Source organism: Alosa sapidissima, chromosome 4 (assembly GCF_018492685.1).
Source record: "Alosa sapidissima isolate fAloSap1 chromosome 4, fAloSap1.pri, whole genome shotgun sequence".
Classification (NCBI taxonomy): Eukaryota; Metazoa; Chordata; class Actinopteri; order Clupeiformes; family Clupeidae; genus Alosa; species Alosa sapidissima.
Window position 1 is genome coordinate 25386231 of NC_055960.1, and position 17500 is coordinate 25403730.

Sequence of the window (17500 nt, forward strand, 5' to 3'; positions counted from 1 at the left end):
TAAAAGAGGTAAAAATAATCAAAACTTTGGCTTAGCTTTTTTTCTATCCGCTGCTGCAGCTCTAATGTCTGCCCTTATGCACTCACTGGGAACATTTGTGTACATTAGATGTTAATATATCTTGATCTGTGTTTAAGTGGACGAGTGGTCAAGGCCTAGTTTAAACATCTCAGGTCCATTATGAGATTATTGAGAAATCATTCACTGGTGTCTCCAAGACTCAAAAGCAGCTACAGTGGTGTGTGTGTCTGTGTGGGTGTATGACTGTGTGTCAGTGAGTATGTGCATGTCTGTGTTACGTATATGGAAGTGAGTGCTCTTGGGGTGTGTATGTGCACGTGTCTTCGTGTCAGTTCCCTCATCTCAACTCTAGGTGGGGCTACACATCACTCTGTCACTCACTCCCTCCCTCCTCTGGAGTCTGTGTGGAGGTGGGGAGGGGAGCGGGGAGCTGGCTAGACCACAGCCATTAACTCCCAGCATGGGGTGCCATTCATCAACCAAGGCCTGGCTCTTCCATTGGCTTTAAAGCCCAGGTCATTGTCATGTGCACTCTCTCCAGTTCCTGCAATACATGATCCACAACACACACTCACTGTATTTTAAAGGTGCGGCACCACACATGACAATAGCATTTGTTGACCCAGAATAAGCAACTTCTGTGTGGGCTGTTTACTCTTTGCCAGGGTGTTTACACTCTTTGAGCTTAATGAAACGAAACAAAGCTGCTTTTCTGTACCAAACAGGATGAATAGCAGTTGTCCACGGACAGGGTTGAGGTTATGAAATCTGTCTGACAGATAAAGAAAATGGCCTGTGATGATTTTCGGGTCCCTACTGGCTATTATGTTTTATGGGAAAGTGGACATGTTGACGTTGCTAAGGCCAGAGTGGGCTCAGATATCACTCCTCGTTGGCCCACATGGAAACCCGCGTTCACACTGGGGAACAGATATAAATCGCGCTCGGCTAAAACTGTATATATGTGCCTCTTTAATGTAACACTCTCTCATTTGAAGCATAATTGCCTCAGCTGGCCGGAGGAGTTTATACGTCCACAAAGGCCTTCCTAGGGCTAACACGCTCCATGCGCAAGCGCAACCGTACAGTTGTCCTATAGGGAGAGTGTTCTTCTCCGCTGACTGTTTATTTTATGGCTTTGATCCTCTGATGGGATCGCCAAGACCCAGTTTGATGTCTCTATCTTGATTCTACAGAAAGAGAAGATGACGTGGGCTGAATGAGGGTTAGGGGGGATGGCTGAAATGTGTACGGTGAGTTTACTTGCCAATGGGAAACATAGAGGATGTGATAATCAAATTGTCAAAATGATTCTAATAGATATAGAAATCACTGTCCCAAAGAATACAAGCTTGTGGAATAACCCATCAATCACCATACAGAAGGAGGAGCTGAAGTGGAGATCATGGTGCGACAAAGAAATAACAACTATTGGAGATATTATTTCTCATACCAATATAAAGTCATTTGAACAATTGGTAATAGAATTCAACTTAACTAATAAGGAACTTTTTAGATATCTTCAATTAAAGAGCTGGTTAACAGATAACGTTGATTTGAACTATAATAGGCCTACAGAACCCTCAGCTACTCAGCGGTTATTCCTAGACTCTGCACAGGCAGACAATTATTCACTCCAAAAAATATATGAGGGTTGGAACAAAGATCTTAAAATAAAAAACTCTAATATAACCTGGAAAGATTGCTTAAATACAACCAACACCATTACCACCAATCTGCGTCTCATACAGTACAAACTTATGACAAGAATATACTACACTAAATCAAAAAATAAATAAATTCGATGCACCTTTCTCCCCTGTTTGTGTAAAATGTGGCATACACAATGAGACAACAATACATGCTTTCTGGGAATGTAAGAAGGTTTATAAGGGTTGGTTAGAGATACAAAAAAAAATTGATTACAATCACTTGTAGAATCAGAATTGAATTTACGGTCTTAAACAGTATTTTTCAAAACACAGCCAGGCTAAAATACCCCATTGGATGGATGGTCCTCTTCTCCTCTTTAGTATACAAAAAAATAATTTTAAAGCATTGGAAAGATACAGAGGCCCCATCGCTACAGCAATGGAAGGGTCTAATGAAATACTATTTAAATATAGAAAAATCAATGTTTGAAGATCAATGTTTGATTACTTCTTGATGAAAATAATAAAAAAAATAATTATACAAAAAAATAATTATTCTAATAGGTTTCTCATCAGGGCATTTTACTCAGCTATGATGGAGTAATGAGGGGAGAAAATAAACATCGAGACTATTTTCCCATACTTTCTTTGTCTTGCATCTTTCTCACTTTCTTTCTTTTTTTTGGCACATTGCAATGATTCCAGCTCAAACTTGAACAATCAAGCATGCACACATGAACCCTGTGCTTTGCCTAGGAATGTGTGTGTGTGTGTGTGTGTGTGTGTCTGTGTGTGTGTGCCATCTGCAGAGAGAGAGAGGGAGAGGGGGACTGAGTGTTAAAAGAGAAGGAAAGAGGGGGGGTGAGAGAGAGAGAAAGAGAACAAGAGAAGCAGGGGAAAGGAGGGGCATTGTTTGTTTTCATGTGTAAAAATATGAAATATGATGCGAGGTTAGGCTGGATTTGGGGAGGGGGGGTGAGAAATAGAGAGAATCAGAGAGAGGGAGAGAGAGATAGACAAGAGAGAGAGAGAAAAGGAGAGAGAGTTTTTTACTCTGGCCAACCAGCAGTACTCCCGCCCACTTTTCTTCCTCCCTCCCTCCCTCTCTCCTCCCTCCCTCCCTCTCTCCTCCCTTCTCCTGTCCCTGCTGTGGGCAGAGCCAGTCGCTTCACTTCTGACTCCGTGCATGCGCGTGCGTGTGTGTGTTTGTGTGTAGGTGTGTGCGTGCACACACCAGACTGCCGTGCAGAGAGCAACAGTTCACTCGGTCGTCACTGAGGCTACTTCTCACCACCGATCCAGGAGTCGCAGATCATCTCCAAACCCCAAAGACGGGACACCGGGTCTGGGGCAGACAAGACTACAGCGTTCTCTCTCTTCCCGCTACGCTTCCAGCAGAGGGAGGCAGGAAAGGCAGCCCAGGGAAAGTCACTCAGGCAGGCAGAGAGGCAGCCAGACCTTTCCCTCCCCAGCTGCACCTGGAGTTCACCACTGGGACACTTCTGCCTGACAACTCCCTGGCTCGTCACTGAGACTCACTCGTGGCTGTGGACTATATTTCACACACACCTCTCCTCTGCATCTGTGGCTTCGGAGGGTGTGTGTTCTGATTGCGACTTGGGTGCTGTGTGAATATACACACACACACACACACAAACACCAAGACTATCGACCTCATCGCCTGTCACATTAGCACAACAGAGGACAGGCAGAGCAGGAAAAGGACTTAGTTTGGTGCTGGTTTGTCTTGCTGTTAGCCCTGAAAGCTTGCAGGCGTTAATTGAGTTGAGACAGCTCTGTGGGCACCTCTGCGGGGCTGCTCGAAGGACAGAGAGGGGACAGAGCCAGAGACGCAGCAGCATGTTTGACTGTGTGGAGGCCCTGGGGGTGGCCCCCAGGCCCCTGTACGATGTGTCCGCCCAGGGCTCCTGCATGCTGCGCAAGGTCAGCTCCTTCTTCCCCAACCTGGAGTCCTTCTCATGGGCTGCCACCATGCAGTGTAAGTCACTCATCTGTCATTCTGGGCTCCTGTACTCTCTCTCTCTCTCTGTCTCTCGCTCTCTCTCTGCCTCTGAGTTGCTCTTTTTATCTGCCACTCAAAATCTGTGAGTTGCTGTGTTTGGTTTGCATGTGTATCTATCTGGGGCATAACACTGCTCAGTAGGTCAGATGGGCTATGAATAGAAGATTCTCTGTTCAAACATGTTCAGATGTACTTGTCACCCACAGGACAGTCTTATAATCAAACATATCAGACAGAGGAAAACAAAACAAAACAAAACAGTTGACAAAACGTGACAGTGACAATGACCACTGTCCCTGTGCCATTTGTTTGTGTGGACATCTGTAGGTCTTTCCATGTGTGTGTGTGTCTGTGTGTGTGTGTGAGAGAGAGATAAAGAGAGAGAGATACTGTGTGATGAATCTTTGATTTGACAAACAAGTACCTTGAAAGCAAAACACCACCCTGTTTCAATATTCAATTCCCTGTATTCAGTCCCTGATTCAATTCCCTGTAATTTGAAAATGATTTAATACTCTTAATACTATTTAAGTAAGATAACTATTCTGAGTGTATGTATGTGTGTGTGTGTGTGTGTGTGTTTGTGTCGGCACTTCCCTTATCAGGCTAGGGGGTGTTGTTATCACAGAGCTCTCTCCACAGGAAGAGCCAGATTCCATTCTATTCCGTGTGCCATTCTCACCCTCCTTACTGATTGTGTGTGTGTTTGTGGGGGGGGGGGGGGGGGGGGAGTCTGCAAGCATGAGCTTGTGTGTGGAAAAGATTATGAAAGTTTGTCCCCAGCTCCTTTCCCCCCCTATGAGTGTCTTCCTCAGTATAGCGTGTTTGTTGTGTTTCTAGTCAGTTTGATGAATCACCCATACTCTTGACAGTCAGAGGACTGGCCCTTGCTCTCCTCACTTCATGGCATGTAAAGGCTGTCCCTGAAGCAATTCATCTTTGTCACTGCCAGTCTGTTGACATTGTTGGAAAAAACTCTGATGGAATCACTCCTAATTTTTTCCTTTCTTTTTTTGCCCATTATATTTATATGGCCGATATCCTTTTGGTAACCAGAACATTTTGTTTGACAGATCATCAAGGGCATGTTTACGCATCATAGCTTCAAATGATCTCAGTGTTTTCATCATGAAGTTGGCTTGACCAGAGGGTCAGCACTAACATATGGGTTGTTGGGATTGTCTTGGAACAAAGTGGGAGAGAGGGAGGCATATAAATAAATAAATAAATAAAGCTGAAAGAATGTGGAGCTGTACCAAATAGCAGAAAGAGTCGTCAGTGCTAGGACCGGCTTGTTATGTTTTCTTGCAATCGTCTGACAGGCGGACCAACTTTTTAAAAATCTAATGGCTGTGGTGATTACCGAAGTTGCGATATAAAGGGGCGTGATCAGCTTTCAGATTTTGTGATGTTGAGCTACACATCAATTTACAAATTCCTGCAGTAGCCTACTTACAGTATGTTAGGGTCATAGCGTGTTTTCATGTTTAAACCGTGCCAATTGCTGGGGTTCGACTCTTTCTGTCCCCATGCTTTTTATCATGTTTAACGACGCCCTGTATGTTTTTACCTTGTTTTGTGCTACTTTGTTGCTATACTCCATATATTCTCCATATTCTGCTCGTTTCTCAGACGCAGTTTGTTTTGGTTTGAAATGGGTGAAAAAGCCATTTATCTTCATGCAGTAATTGCGGACACGCCGGGGTTTGTAGTGCTGTCGACCTCACAGCGTTTCTTCTAATGATGACGGATATGCTGTCCTCGGAAGAGGCAAACTGTGAGGTTCTGTCTGACTCGCTACCTTAACATAACTTAATATGAGTAGGCTCTATATAATTCACTGGCAAATGCGGGTATAGTTACAGGCCTAACAGTCATTAGAAGAAATTACATTATGAAATAACATGTGCTAAGTGACGTTTGTGCTCTCACACAAAGAAAGCCATTCATCCAGTGCCATCATCGCCGATCAAGTAAAAGATGGCGCATCGATATCTCCGCATCTTCTTATCAGTAGTGCCAAAAAAACGTTGCAGTCACAGAAAAGATTTTGTTCGAAGCAAGTTTTACTTGGGAAGGAGGGGGGAAAGACGGAGAACAAAAAAGTTGAGGGCGGGTTCACGTCGTGGGCGCCCTCAGGCGAATGAGCGTTCCTTGGCGCGGTGTTCAGTTACAGCTGAGCGATCAGAATAACCTTTGTAAACATTGCGGGACAATAACAAGTGGAGAGGCGGAATTTATCCGCTCTGCTCGGTGTGCTCCAGTTACTCTGTTCCTTTTCATACGAATGAATTAATGTTTGGACTGAGACAAACCGAAATGAAGGCGATCCACACAAACATGACCCTGCCCAAGAGATTTGCTAAACAGCTCAAAAAGCTAAAAAGACCAAAAAGATCTAAACTTATCCTCCATCTGATTGGAGGAATTCACCAAGCAGACCTCCTAGGCCTACTCACAGAAACAAGCAGATGAACAAGCAAGCAAACGTTGTCTGACATCTATCTTTATAATTTTAACAGTCTGTTAATTAATGTGGGTAGCCTATCATTTATATTAAGGGAAAAATCTTTTTAATTATTATTATTTGTCACCCCAAATGTTGGTCCTAAGAGTTTTGACCAGCGGTTGGCCATTGGTCATCGACTTGTCTGAATGGAGAGCTTAAAAAGTGACCAAATGAACCTGTAAACTTTTACATGACTTTTACGCAAAATTTCACACGGTCCCTGTCTCTGTTTGTGGCACATGTGTGTATGTGTTTTAAAAGCTTGCCCTTATTGAAGTATCATTTTAACTAGAATTTCTTTTAAAAAGTGCCATAAAGCTGTGTGTGTGTGTGTGTGTGTGTGTGTGTGTGTGTGTGTGTGTGTGTGTGGTCAGCTTTCCTGTTCCCTGTTGTTTTTTAGCTCAGTGGTCAGGACCTCTGGCTCTCTTTGTCTCAGTGTCAGGGGTTATGGAGAGTGCATTACTAAGCCAAAGTCAGGCCATGTGTGTGTGTGTGTGTGTGTGTGTGCGTGTGTGTGTGTGTGTGTGTGTGTTCACATGCGCATATGTAGGAAAGACGGGAGTATGGAAAAGCTGGTAAATGTTATGGCATTTTCAAGAAATGAGGTATAAGTGCTGTGTGCATACGTGCATGTGTGCAATACAGGCAGTCAACGGTCAATTCATTATAGGACTGTAATGAATACTGTGAATAGATGTAGTGCGGTTTTTGTGTGTGTGGGAGAGAGACAGCACATGTGCGTCTGTGCCAAAGAGATTGTGAAACTGAACTGATATGTGTGTGTGTGTGGGGTAGGGGGTCCCCTGTCCGTCAGATGCTTTTCACATCATTTGTTTACCCTTAATGAGGAAAGTCTTTAATTATTCAATTATAATGACAAAGCACTCAATTAAGAGATTAGGCCGCCTGCAGGGACAGAGAGCTGAGGAGAGCGAAGGATGAAAGGAGGAGTGTAGGGGGGAGAAATGGATCTGATGGAGGATTAAGACCTTCCCCCTCCATGTGTCTACCCTACCACTGTGAGCAGTGGTTTCATCTCTCTCTCCTGCTCTCTCTCTCTATCCCAGTGTCCCTCTGTTCTCTCCTTATAGTTCTTTATTTTATGTTTATTTCTTTATCTATAATCTCTCTTTTTCCCTTTGGTCACTCTTTCTTTTATTTGCTCTTTCTCTCTTTCTCCCTCTCCCTGTTTCTCTCGCTTTTCCTGCCCTTATGTAAATTACTTTTTTGTTTTCAAAGTCATTAATTCCCCAAGACGTCTGTCTGTGTGACATTATTCTAAAGAGACGCAGAGTAGGTCATTCCTTATATTAATTAGGTATAATGTATAGAGAAATCATGCCATGATAAATTGTTAATTAGAAGCCATGAAAGATGCATAAGCATATATCAGAACGTCCCCCATATGCTCCTCATAGAAATTCTACAATCAACTGAGAATATATTTTCATTGTCTTCATTTTAATTAGATCTGGTGATTCATTAATCTCTACTCTGACTAAATAATAATAGTTGGCCTACTGGTCAAATTCAAAATGTCATAATACTTTTTTTTAAAATACATATTAGCCTCTGTAGGTTTGAAATGCTGAGGCAGATAGAAAGCAAAAACAGACACAGGGTAAGTGATGATTGGGAAAAATGCTTGCCACAAGGTCTTAAAGTTTACTGGACACAGGAGACATGGAGGAGAGATGCTAGAGGGAGTACTGACCAGTGGTCGCATTTTCCCATGTTTTGAATGTGAGAAGCCAAGAAAACATGGGAGAGCTGATGAGGCTAATAGAGAGATTTCAAAGGGTCCCTCGAGACCCACATCCACTGGGCAGTGTGATGAGAGAACAAGAGGAGTCACAGCAGAGCACTGGTGCTGAATATAAAACCAAGAGACTGAATTATTGAAAGACTGACAGAGAGAGAGGGAGAGGGAAAGAGAGAGAAAGAGAGAGAGGAGGCAAGAGGGAGAGAGGGTACAGTGAAGAGAAATACACAAATTGAGAGCCACACATAAAACACACACAGACAGTCTGAAGAAGAAAACGTGTCTACCTCCCAGAGTCACAGTGTCTGTCCGACTGCCATGCTGTGTGTGTGTGTGTGTGTGTGTGTGTGCGCCTGAACAGATTTCACAGGCCCCTGACGGAATTCACTCCAGCGCTGCCCATGGCATTTTATAGGATGACTGCAGCGGGAGAGGAGACCACTGTAAATAACACAGACACACACACACACACACACACACAGTCCCTCCCTCCTCAAGCCCCTTTTCCCGTCCAGAAGCCATTTTAGGCTGTCCTCGTAACACGCAGGCTCCAAGGAGCGTCCCGGGACAGCAACTTGGCAGAGGACGCCTCCCTGGTCCAGCCCCCGGTGGGGTCTGTGTGGCGTGGTCAGCCGACAACTGTCTCCTGTTTGTTTGGGTTTGGAGCTAGATGTTTTGGCTGGAGGGCCCAGGTTCAGACGGATGGATGTTCGCGGGTGGTGTAGGGTGTAAGGTTCACTCTAGGGTGTGGGCTGAGTTTGCAGTGAGAAGTCCGATTTGTAGAAGCTCAGGTATAGTGAAGACTTGGGTGCCTGTATTTTGACGACCTGGGTGTCAACAAGGCCCAACAGATAATCAACACTTCATAGACTTTGCAAGATTGGTCCCTGGATCCATCAGCCTGCAGGTAATCGGGTACCAATTCTGCCAGAAAAATAGACATGTTTTGTTGTTGTTTTTTCCCCCACCATGTTTATCTACAACACCTTGTTTGTGGGAATTAGATTGGATCTCGTTCAGTCGTTAATGTCCTTGTGAGTCACTGGCGATGGTCATCAGACCGGACCCAGCAGTCAGGCCCTTCCGCATACTTTCCCTTCCCTGTCAATCTGCCTCCTGTCAGCAGTTATCAGTGGAAGGACTGAGGAGACCACGGCCAGTGCCACCCTGGTGCCACATCCTGGACACTCTCTCTGAAGGGTGGTGGTGGTGGGGGGGGGGGGGGGGGGGGGTGGAAGGTGCCTGTCAGGGCTTCAGTGGGACACGAGGACAAAGTAGTCAGAGAGGCAGCTGATGTTCGTAAACACTCAATGGGCCTTGGTGCTTTTTACACCCACACAGTAGAACTGAAGTGGATCTAGACGATGATGGTGTTGTTTGAGACTGTGTTTTTTGACAGGGTTGTGTTGAGTTGAGTTGAGTTGAGTTGAGTTGAATTGAGTTAGATTGAGTTGAATTGTTCAGTGAGGGAATTAGACAGGGGATAGATGACATACAAGAATGTTGGCCAAATGTTGAAACTGCTTAATCAAAAAAAAGAAAAAAGGCGGAAATAAAAAAAGGTAGATTTTATTGGGTGCTGTAAAGAAGAAAGGCAGCTTTGTATGCAAGCTATTGAGTGAGAGGGGCAATCTTGATTTAACAGCATGTCCCTAAGAGAACACCCCCCTTTTGCAGTTCCATTCCACTCTCGACATGGATGAACCATGTGTATTTAGGTGTGTGTGTGTGCCTGTCTTTTTATTGTACAACTCCACAAGACCGAGACATTATTAGGAAATGGTGAGTTAGCAGGTCGTTGCCAGTCTCTATCAGCTAATTGCACGTCTCCATCTTGGTTTGTGTACAGCAGCTGGGCATTGAGTTGAGTCTGGCCCTGATCACACACAGATCCACAGGATCTATTTATATTCTCTATACTGGATATACATGGTGCGTCCAATTCCCTATGTTTGTGTTTAGTCGTTATGTGCATGCTGGTGAGGCATATATCTATTTGTGTATTTCTGTTTGTGCATGTGTGTTTTAGAGAGAGAGAGAGAGAGAGAGAGAGAGAGAGAGAGAGAGAGAGAGAGAGAGAGAGAGAGAAGAGAGAGCTGTAGCTGGGACAGAGAAAAATGTGTCTTTTACCTGTTTATATGCTTGAGTTTGTGTGTGGTTATTGCAGGCAAGTGTAAAGGCCATCCAGCTGGACACTGGGGTGTTGTGTCTTTATTGAGCCCACTCCTGGAAAAGAGCCTTGTGGGTGTGTGTGTGTGTGTATGTGTGTGTGTCTGCCAGCTTGTGTATGTCTGTGTGTGTGTGAGCATGTGTGTGTGTTTGTGTGTGTGTTTTATTGGGTCATCTCCTGGACAGTGGCTTGCTTTTATCACAGGCTTCCTTTCAAAGACAGGAAGAGCTCCTCCTCCTGACAGAGCAGGAAAGGGGGGGTTATAGGACTGGAGGGTTCATGTGTGTGTGTTTGTGTGTATGAGTGAGTGTGTGTGTGTGTGTGTGTGTGTGTGTGTGTGTGTGTGTGTGCGTGCGTGTGTGTGTGTGTGTGTGTGTGTGTGTGTGCGTGCGTGCGTGCGTGCGTGCGTGCGTGCGCGTGCGTGCGTGTGTGTGTGTGTGTGTGTGTGCGTGTGTGCGTGTGTGTGTGTGTGTGTGTGTGTGTGTGTGTGTGATTGGGGGGTGGCTACCACGTAATAAGCTTTTGGGCAGCTGTTGAGTGAAGCTGATTCTGCCCTAAAACCTTTGGCTAGTTCTCTTCCTCATTCCTCGTCCTTTCACCCCCCCCCCCCCCCACCCTCCCTCCTCCTCCTCTGTCATGTCACTTCCTCCCCTTTGTATTCTCCAGGATCTTGAACTCCCTTAGAACTTGAGGGATCCTTAGAATCGTGAGAATTGTGTTTGTCCAGAGGGTTTCCCCTGTGCTGCAGAGAAAGAGGAGATCTCTCTTGGTCTCTACTTGATTTGGAGAGAAAGTGAGAGAGCTGCTATTACCCCACCCATTCCATATGAGCGGATATGATTCTATATGTCCCCGGCGTAAAACTCTTCAGATAAGTCCAGAGAGGAGAAAAGCCCTCTAGAGCAGGAAGTATATGGCAACAAACCAGGAAGTGGCTGGAGATTTTCCCCATCTGCTCTGTTAAGCATGCCATGTTTTCTCTCGCAGAGGTATCACAGCACTCCCACTTGTTTGAGGATTAAAACGTGGGCAGTTGAGATACTGATTGGGTGTCTTTGTTATGTACCCAAGGTCTAAGGGCCAAATCGGATTAGGGTCAGATTAACAGGCTTAAGACTGGTGGTTATGTGTCTAAAGAAAATGTGTGTTTTTAGCCAGTGTGTGTAATTGTATATCCTCTGACATATTGAGGGAAAAAAACATTATGCACACATTCCAACAATACAACAGAATGCAACTTCATACCTTACCAGACACACATGCACGCACAACCTTTTCATATGCATGTCAAAACATGTGATTGGATGCTCCAACTTGAACATGTGTCAGCACTTGATGTTTTGTACATGAACTGTTATATAAAAGATGCATTAGGAAAGCATTAGAAAAGCAAATGCACATCTTGAGCCATGGGAGCAGCCATATCCTGGAGTTGGGCCAGTGCAGAGATGGAAGCAGAACGACGCCTGAAACTTGAGACGCATCACCTCAACAAAAAAAAATAAAATAGTTCCGTGACACAAACGCGAATCTCAATTCTGTGGAAAACTCAACTCAGCTCCATCTTAACTTAGATCGGTGAAAAATTACACATCGTTTGTTCTGAGACTTGGTTTACTCGTGGTGCTGTCAAAACATCACCACACCCATGCTATGCTTTTGTCCACTGGGGAAAGTGGAATTCTGTTGAAATGTCGAGATGTAATGGAACACAATTTAAAGGGATCAGAGTGATCCTGTTCTAAGCCTTCACAATCAGGACTGTGTGGAATTTGGATGCCAGTGTGGAAGATGGAAGCGAAGGCAGAGAATGGAACACGAGGTCAAGCATTCAGAGCACTTAAGGACTCATTATGCTCAGTATACAGAACAAGAGCATGTGTGAACACACAAACACACATAGACACATGCGCACACAGACACACGCGCGCACACACACACACACACACACACATACACACACACACACACCAACTTTGTGTTTTTAACTGCAACTCTGTCAAAGGCTCACAGTCTAACTCCACATAAACCCTCAAATGGCAAAGAAAGACTCCATTCATCCATCTGTATACTCTTTAATACCGCAGGCTACTTTTACATGTGTGTGTGTGTGTGTGTGTGTGTGTGTGTGTGTGTATCTGAAAGAGAGAGTGTGTAGCACATTAACATTCATGTGACACACATGATAAGTGTGTGAAAAGTGATGATTTGTCAATGGTAGGATGTTTTCCTTTCTACACAGTACCTACCCTTTACCGTGGCAGTTCAGTAGATCTGTTATTGGACAGAGGTGTGTGTGCGCGCATGTGTGCGTGTGTATGTGTGTGTGTGTGTGTGTGTGTGTGTGTGTGTGTGTGTGTGTGTGTGTGTGTGTGTGTGTGTGTGTGTGTGTGTGTGAGTGCATGTATATATATGTGTGTGTGTGGGGGGGGGGGGGGGGGGGGGGTATATGTCCTGTATGTGTATTGCTGTATGTTTATGCTGCACTTTTTGTATACGTATGTGTGTTTACATGCCTGCCTTCATATTATCTCTATCTCTATCTCTCTTTACTCTATGAAGCGGGCATGTGTGAAGTGTGCTGGCTGGCATTATGCAACTCGCTGGACAGGATGTCAGCTTTGAGCGCCTGCCTCCCTGCAGCCCCTTTGAGTGATGACAGAGAGAACCAGGGAGGCCAGGGAAGGACTAAATGCAGTGAATGATAGGGAAGAGGAGAGAGAGAGAGAGAAAAAGAGATAGAGAGAGACAGAAGGAAAGATAGAGAGAGAGGGAAGGTGTATATGTCATGGGGAGGATTAGTGAAAGCCAATGATGAGGCGTGGGGCGGCTATCCTCCCCTGGCTCTGGAGGGCCTCTGGTTTCTGTCTCTGACAACTGACCTCAAGCCAGCCTCTCTCTCCTTCTCTTCAGCCGCCAACCACCGTGAGATTAGCACCGCCGCTGTTCCTAGATCAGGCACTCGGAGCAGGAAGGTGAGAAGCCGGGAGGATTAAGAGGGAGATGATAGTCAGTGGCTTGCACAAAGCCCACGGGGTGCTGATGACGGACCCACTTAAGCAGAATGGAAGCAGACCTCCACCCAATATCCCACCCAACCTCCCCCAAGCACCACCACCCCCATTCTCTTCCCCCAAACCTAGCATGACACAGAGCTCTCCACACATGGATTGTCATGCTAATGGAACCTCAGAACCCCTAGTAGATTAAGCTGAACCCGTCTTTCAGACGCATGTTTGTTTTCTAAACAAGGATGTGATGACACTAGGAGACAGATCTAAGTCAGGCAGACATGCCAGAGAGAGACAGAGTGAGAGAGAGAGAGAGGGAGGTTAATCATATGGAAATTTTTGAGGAAAAATCAACAGCAAAGCCAGAGCTGTCAGAGAGAGAGGGAAAAGAGAAAAAGGATTGAGCTGGATGCAAAGATGAGTGGCAGGATGGCAGTCGGTTTCCTCTCCAGGCTAATAATACAGAACGCAAGGTCTGGTGGGGCTGGTGACAACTCCTGACACGCTTGTCTGAATAGAGTGCTTCCCCTAATCAACATAACACCTTTTCCATTACCTCTTAATCCATTTTCAGTCCTGCAACTAACCCCCTCACTCATATTACCTCTCTCCCTCTCGCTGTCAGTTTTTTCTCTCCTTCTCTCTCCAACCCCCCTCCTATTCCCTTGTTCCCTGTCAATCACTTGTCTTTTTTTCTCTCACTCACTCGTTCTCTCTGTTGGACTGTTGACAATGGAGCTTGTTTTTCCAAACACATTTCTCAGAGCATTTGGAGCGTTATTGGTGTATAAACAGAAAAAAAACCCAACGGGTTTACTGTTACTGCATAAACACTTTGCTCAGGTTACTTTCACACACACACACACACACACACACACACACACACACACACACACACACACACACACACACACACACACACACACACACATTCCTCATCACCCCCTCATAAGTGTGCATTGACAGGGTTGCTGAGGAGAACACCTGAATACGCCTCAGTGCCAGTCTACATAAAGGCCTATTATGGTACAGTGCCTCCATGAAACACAGGCAGCAGTGCGTGCATCACATACAGCTCACTGTTGCTTTTAATAGCGGTGGTTACTCACTTGAAACAGGATGCTGAATAGAAGACAGTTCAATGACAGTTATGTTTTAAGTCAGCTCTCTCTGTAAGTTACAAGAATACATCAGGCAAAGAGTGAAAGACAGAGGTCATACTAACATGATAATAGAGATGTGTTTTTCAATTTTCAGCAGAGGTTGCACTAGATGTTGGAAGTGAATGCATTTGGACAGGCATTAATGCTGTATTGGCAGCAGCAGCAATGAGAGTAATCAAATCAAGCTAACATATTGTAGGCTGTGTGTTTGCTTTCAAACGTGTTTCACATTTGTTTGGCTTTACTGACCGAAAAGGACCCAGTGGAAAATTTGTGAAAACCCCAAACGCCATCTGGGCCTGGAGACAGCCTCAATAAAAATGCCTAAAGCTTTTGAAAGAAAATAAACATCCCCCCCCCACGAAATCCCCACACGATAGAGAATAGCAGTTTTTTGACAGAGCCAATTAATATATCTAAAATGGCAGCTGGTCCAATTTTCCTATTAGGTAAATTGAGGAGATATTCAGCTTGAGTTTAACAAGCCAAGCAGCAGTGCTTGTTACACTAATGGGATTAGTGGTAGTCGAGGTATTAGCTGTGGACACAGATGTAGAATTAGTTGCAATAATGGCAGTAGCAGAACCAGTGGGATCACTGGCAGTAAAATCCTTAAGAGCAGGCCTATTGGTGGCCTTAGCTGATGTTGAAAGGATCTCTCAGTCAACGCCAAGGTCAAAGCAAAAAGGACATGGCTCCATTCAACCTCTCCTTTCACCATGGTTTTTTTGCCCCCCCTCTCCCTTCCTCTCTTGCTTACTCTCTCTCTCTCTCCCCTCCCTCCCTCTTTGTCATTTCATCTCTTGTTCTCTTCATTTGCCCCTCTCTCTCTCTCTTTCTCCTCCCTGCCTTTTTTTATTAGATTATTCACCTTCTCCCCCTGTCTCTCCCTGGCTCTTTTTGAAGTCTGGCTAGTCTTGTTAAATGGAGGCCATGGTGTGAGAGAGGCAGAGAGCAGGGTTGGTGGTGGAGGGGGAAGACTCCCGGGCTGCACATTTGCCCTGTGGTGTACATTGAAGGCCAAAGGGAGGGAGGCAAGAGAAGAGAAGGCTTCTCTTTTTGCGGGCAGTAAAAAAACTTGGGGTTCTGAAGGCCTTGGTTTGGGGGTGTTTTTTTTACGGGTTGGGAGTCGAGGGTGCAGCTGGCGCTGTGAATAGCTGCCCAAGGTGACTGCTGCCCAATAAAGTGGCGGTCAGCCTGGCCAGGGGCCTCCTTCCCAGGCCACAGACGGCCTTTATAGGCCAGGTTACGAGCCTGGACCTCTAGTAAAAAAACGGCCAGCCTGGACTAAGGAATTTAGGGCCAGGAAACAAGAGAAAACAGGGGGGGTTGAAAAAGGCTAGAGGGTGACTGGAGGTGAAAGTTGAACTAAGTGACAGTTGGGTGAGGGGATCTCCCTATATGTGTGAATGAGTGTGTGTGTGTGTGTGTGTGTGTGTGTGTGTGTGTGTGTGTGTGTGTGTGTGTGTGTGTGTGTGTGTGTGTGTCCGTGTCCAAGTGCGGACCTGGTAGTACATATGGCAGTAGTTGATTGACACAGTCTGCCCAGTGTGGCAAATGGTGTTATATTGGGTATCCACAGCTTGTTTGATGTAATGCACTAATAGGCTGAAACCTTGTCCATTTGTGCATCTCAAAAAACACAAACACAAACACACACACACACACACACACACAGCCCCACGACACACACTCTAAAAGCAACACTGATACAACTGTTAAGCACTATGCTCTTATTAATCACAGCTATGTGTTTTCGACAAACCCTATGACCTGAGTCAGGGCAGTCACGTTGCCTGTCATTTTTGTCCTGTCAATCATAACTGGTTTGTTCTGCAGCTCCTTATCAGAGCAGCAATCTGGCCAGCCGCTAACTGTTTAGTCTTTTTACTTTCTCTCTCTCTCTCTCTCTCGTTCTGTCTCTCTTGCACACACACACTCTCTCTCTCTCTCGTTCTGTCTCTCTGCCTCTATCTCTCCAATCTGTCAGTCAACCTGCCCCTCCTGACTCTGATCCGTGGAGATATTTCCCCCGGAGCTCGCCTCCTGGGTGGCAGCGGCTACCTAATGCACGAGGCTGAGGCCTTTAAAAGCACCCAAATGAAACTGGCTCTTAAAAGCACAGCAGTGAATTACATTCAGCTCTGAGCCCTGGATGCTTCTGAGCTCTGTTTGGAAATGTTTTTGTGTTTGTGCCGGGCCCGAATGTTGCCCTCCTGCAATATTGTTTTGCGAGATGGGGGATGGGAGCTGGGGTTGACATGCCCTTGCCCTTGCTTGTCTTTGGGGAGGGTGCTTTGCGCTTGTTTTCTAAAAACATTGTGAAAAAAACATGGTGAAGTGTGGATATCTTCAATTGATTTAACATGAACTAACTCTCTCTCTCTCTCTCTTCCTCTCTCCCCCTCCATCTTTGTCTCTGTCTCTTGTCCTCCCTCTCTTTTCTATGTGCAGCGGTGGAGACGCAGAGCACCAGTTCAGAGGAGATGGTCCCCAGCTCCCCCTCCCCTCCCCCTCCACCGCGCATCTACAAGCCATGCTTCGTGTGCCAGGACAAATCCTCCGGCTACCATTATGGAGTCAGCTCCTGCGAGGGATGCAAGGTGTGTGTGTGTTTGTTTGTGTGTGTGTGTGTGTGTGTGTGTGTATGTATGTGTCTGTGTATGTGTGTGTGTGCGTGAGCACATTCGTATGTGTTTGTGCACTCTTATGTTTATGCATGTGTGTGTTTGTGTATGTGCGTGTGTAATTTCTTCACATAGACAGTCTATTAAAAGATTAGAATATTTCTAGTAAAATGCTATATACCCATAATTGCGTCAAGTAAAGTTTAGTTTTTTTATGTCAATGAGCCAATCAGAGTGATAATAAGTAGTACAATACTTTTAGAAAACAGATAACTAGACCTTCTGTTGGGGTAGTGTCAACAAATAGTTGGAGTTTTTCTCTGCAGGTTCAAAACCTGAAACCAAACATGCAAACCAGTACTGACCTCTACAGCCTGCATATGCAGCCAACAGCTCAGTATGCCCTTGACGACACTTAAATGCCCTCAGATATCCTTAGCTGGGGTCACTTTCCAAAATGAGCTCACCACTGGCCGACATCAGCAGTCTGTACTCCTGATTTGCTGCCCCCTGGTGGCCTACTTCGGGCAACTGCAGCCCCCCCCCCCCCCCCTTCTCTGGC

The 17500-nt window shown here is 45.4% G+C and overlaps 1 protein-coding gene across 2 annotated transcripts in view; it reads left to right on the plus strand.

Moving 5' to 3' along the window:
- The window catches only part of LOC121706685 (retinoic acid receptor gamma-A-like), a 66226-nt gene that overhangs the window by 33265 nt on the left and 15461 nt on the right, over positions 1 to 17500 (plus strand). The window contains exons 1-2 of one of the 2 annotated variants that reach the window (XM_042088624.1): positions 2858 to 3672; positions 16766 to 16914. In XM_042088624.1, the coding sequence (XP_041944558.1) occupies positions 3534 to 3672; positions 16766 to 16914 (288 nt within the window). In that variant the 5' untranslated portion in view covers positions 2858 to 3533. Of the gene's footprint in view, positions 1 to 2857; positions 3673 to 16765; positions 16915 to 17500 lie in introns of those variants that run through there. The other variant, XM_042088623.1, reaches the window with a different exon arrangement.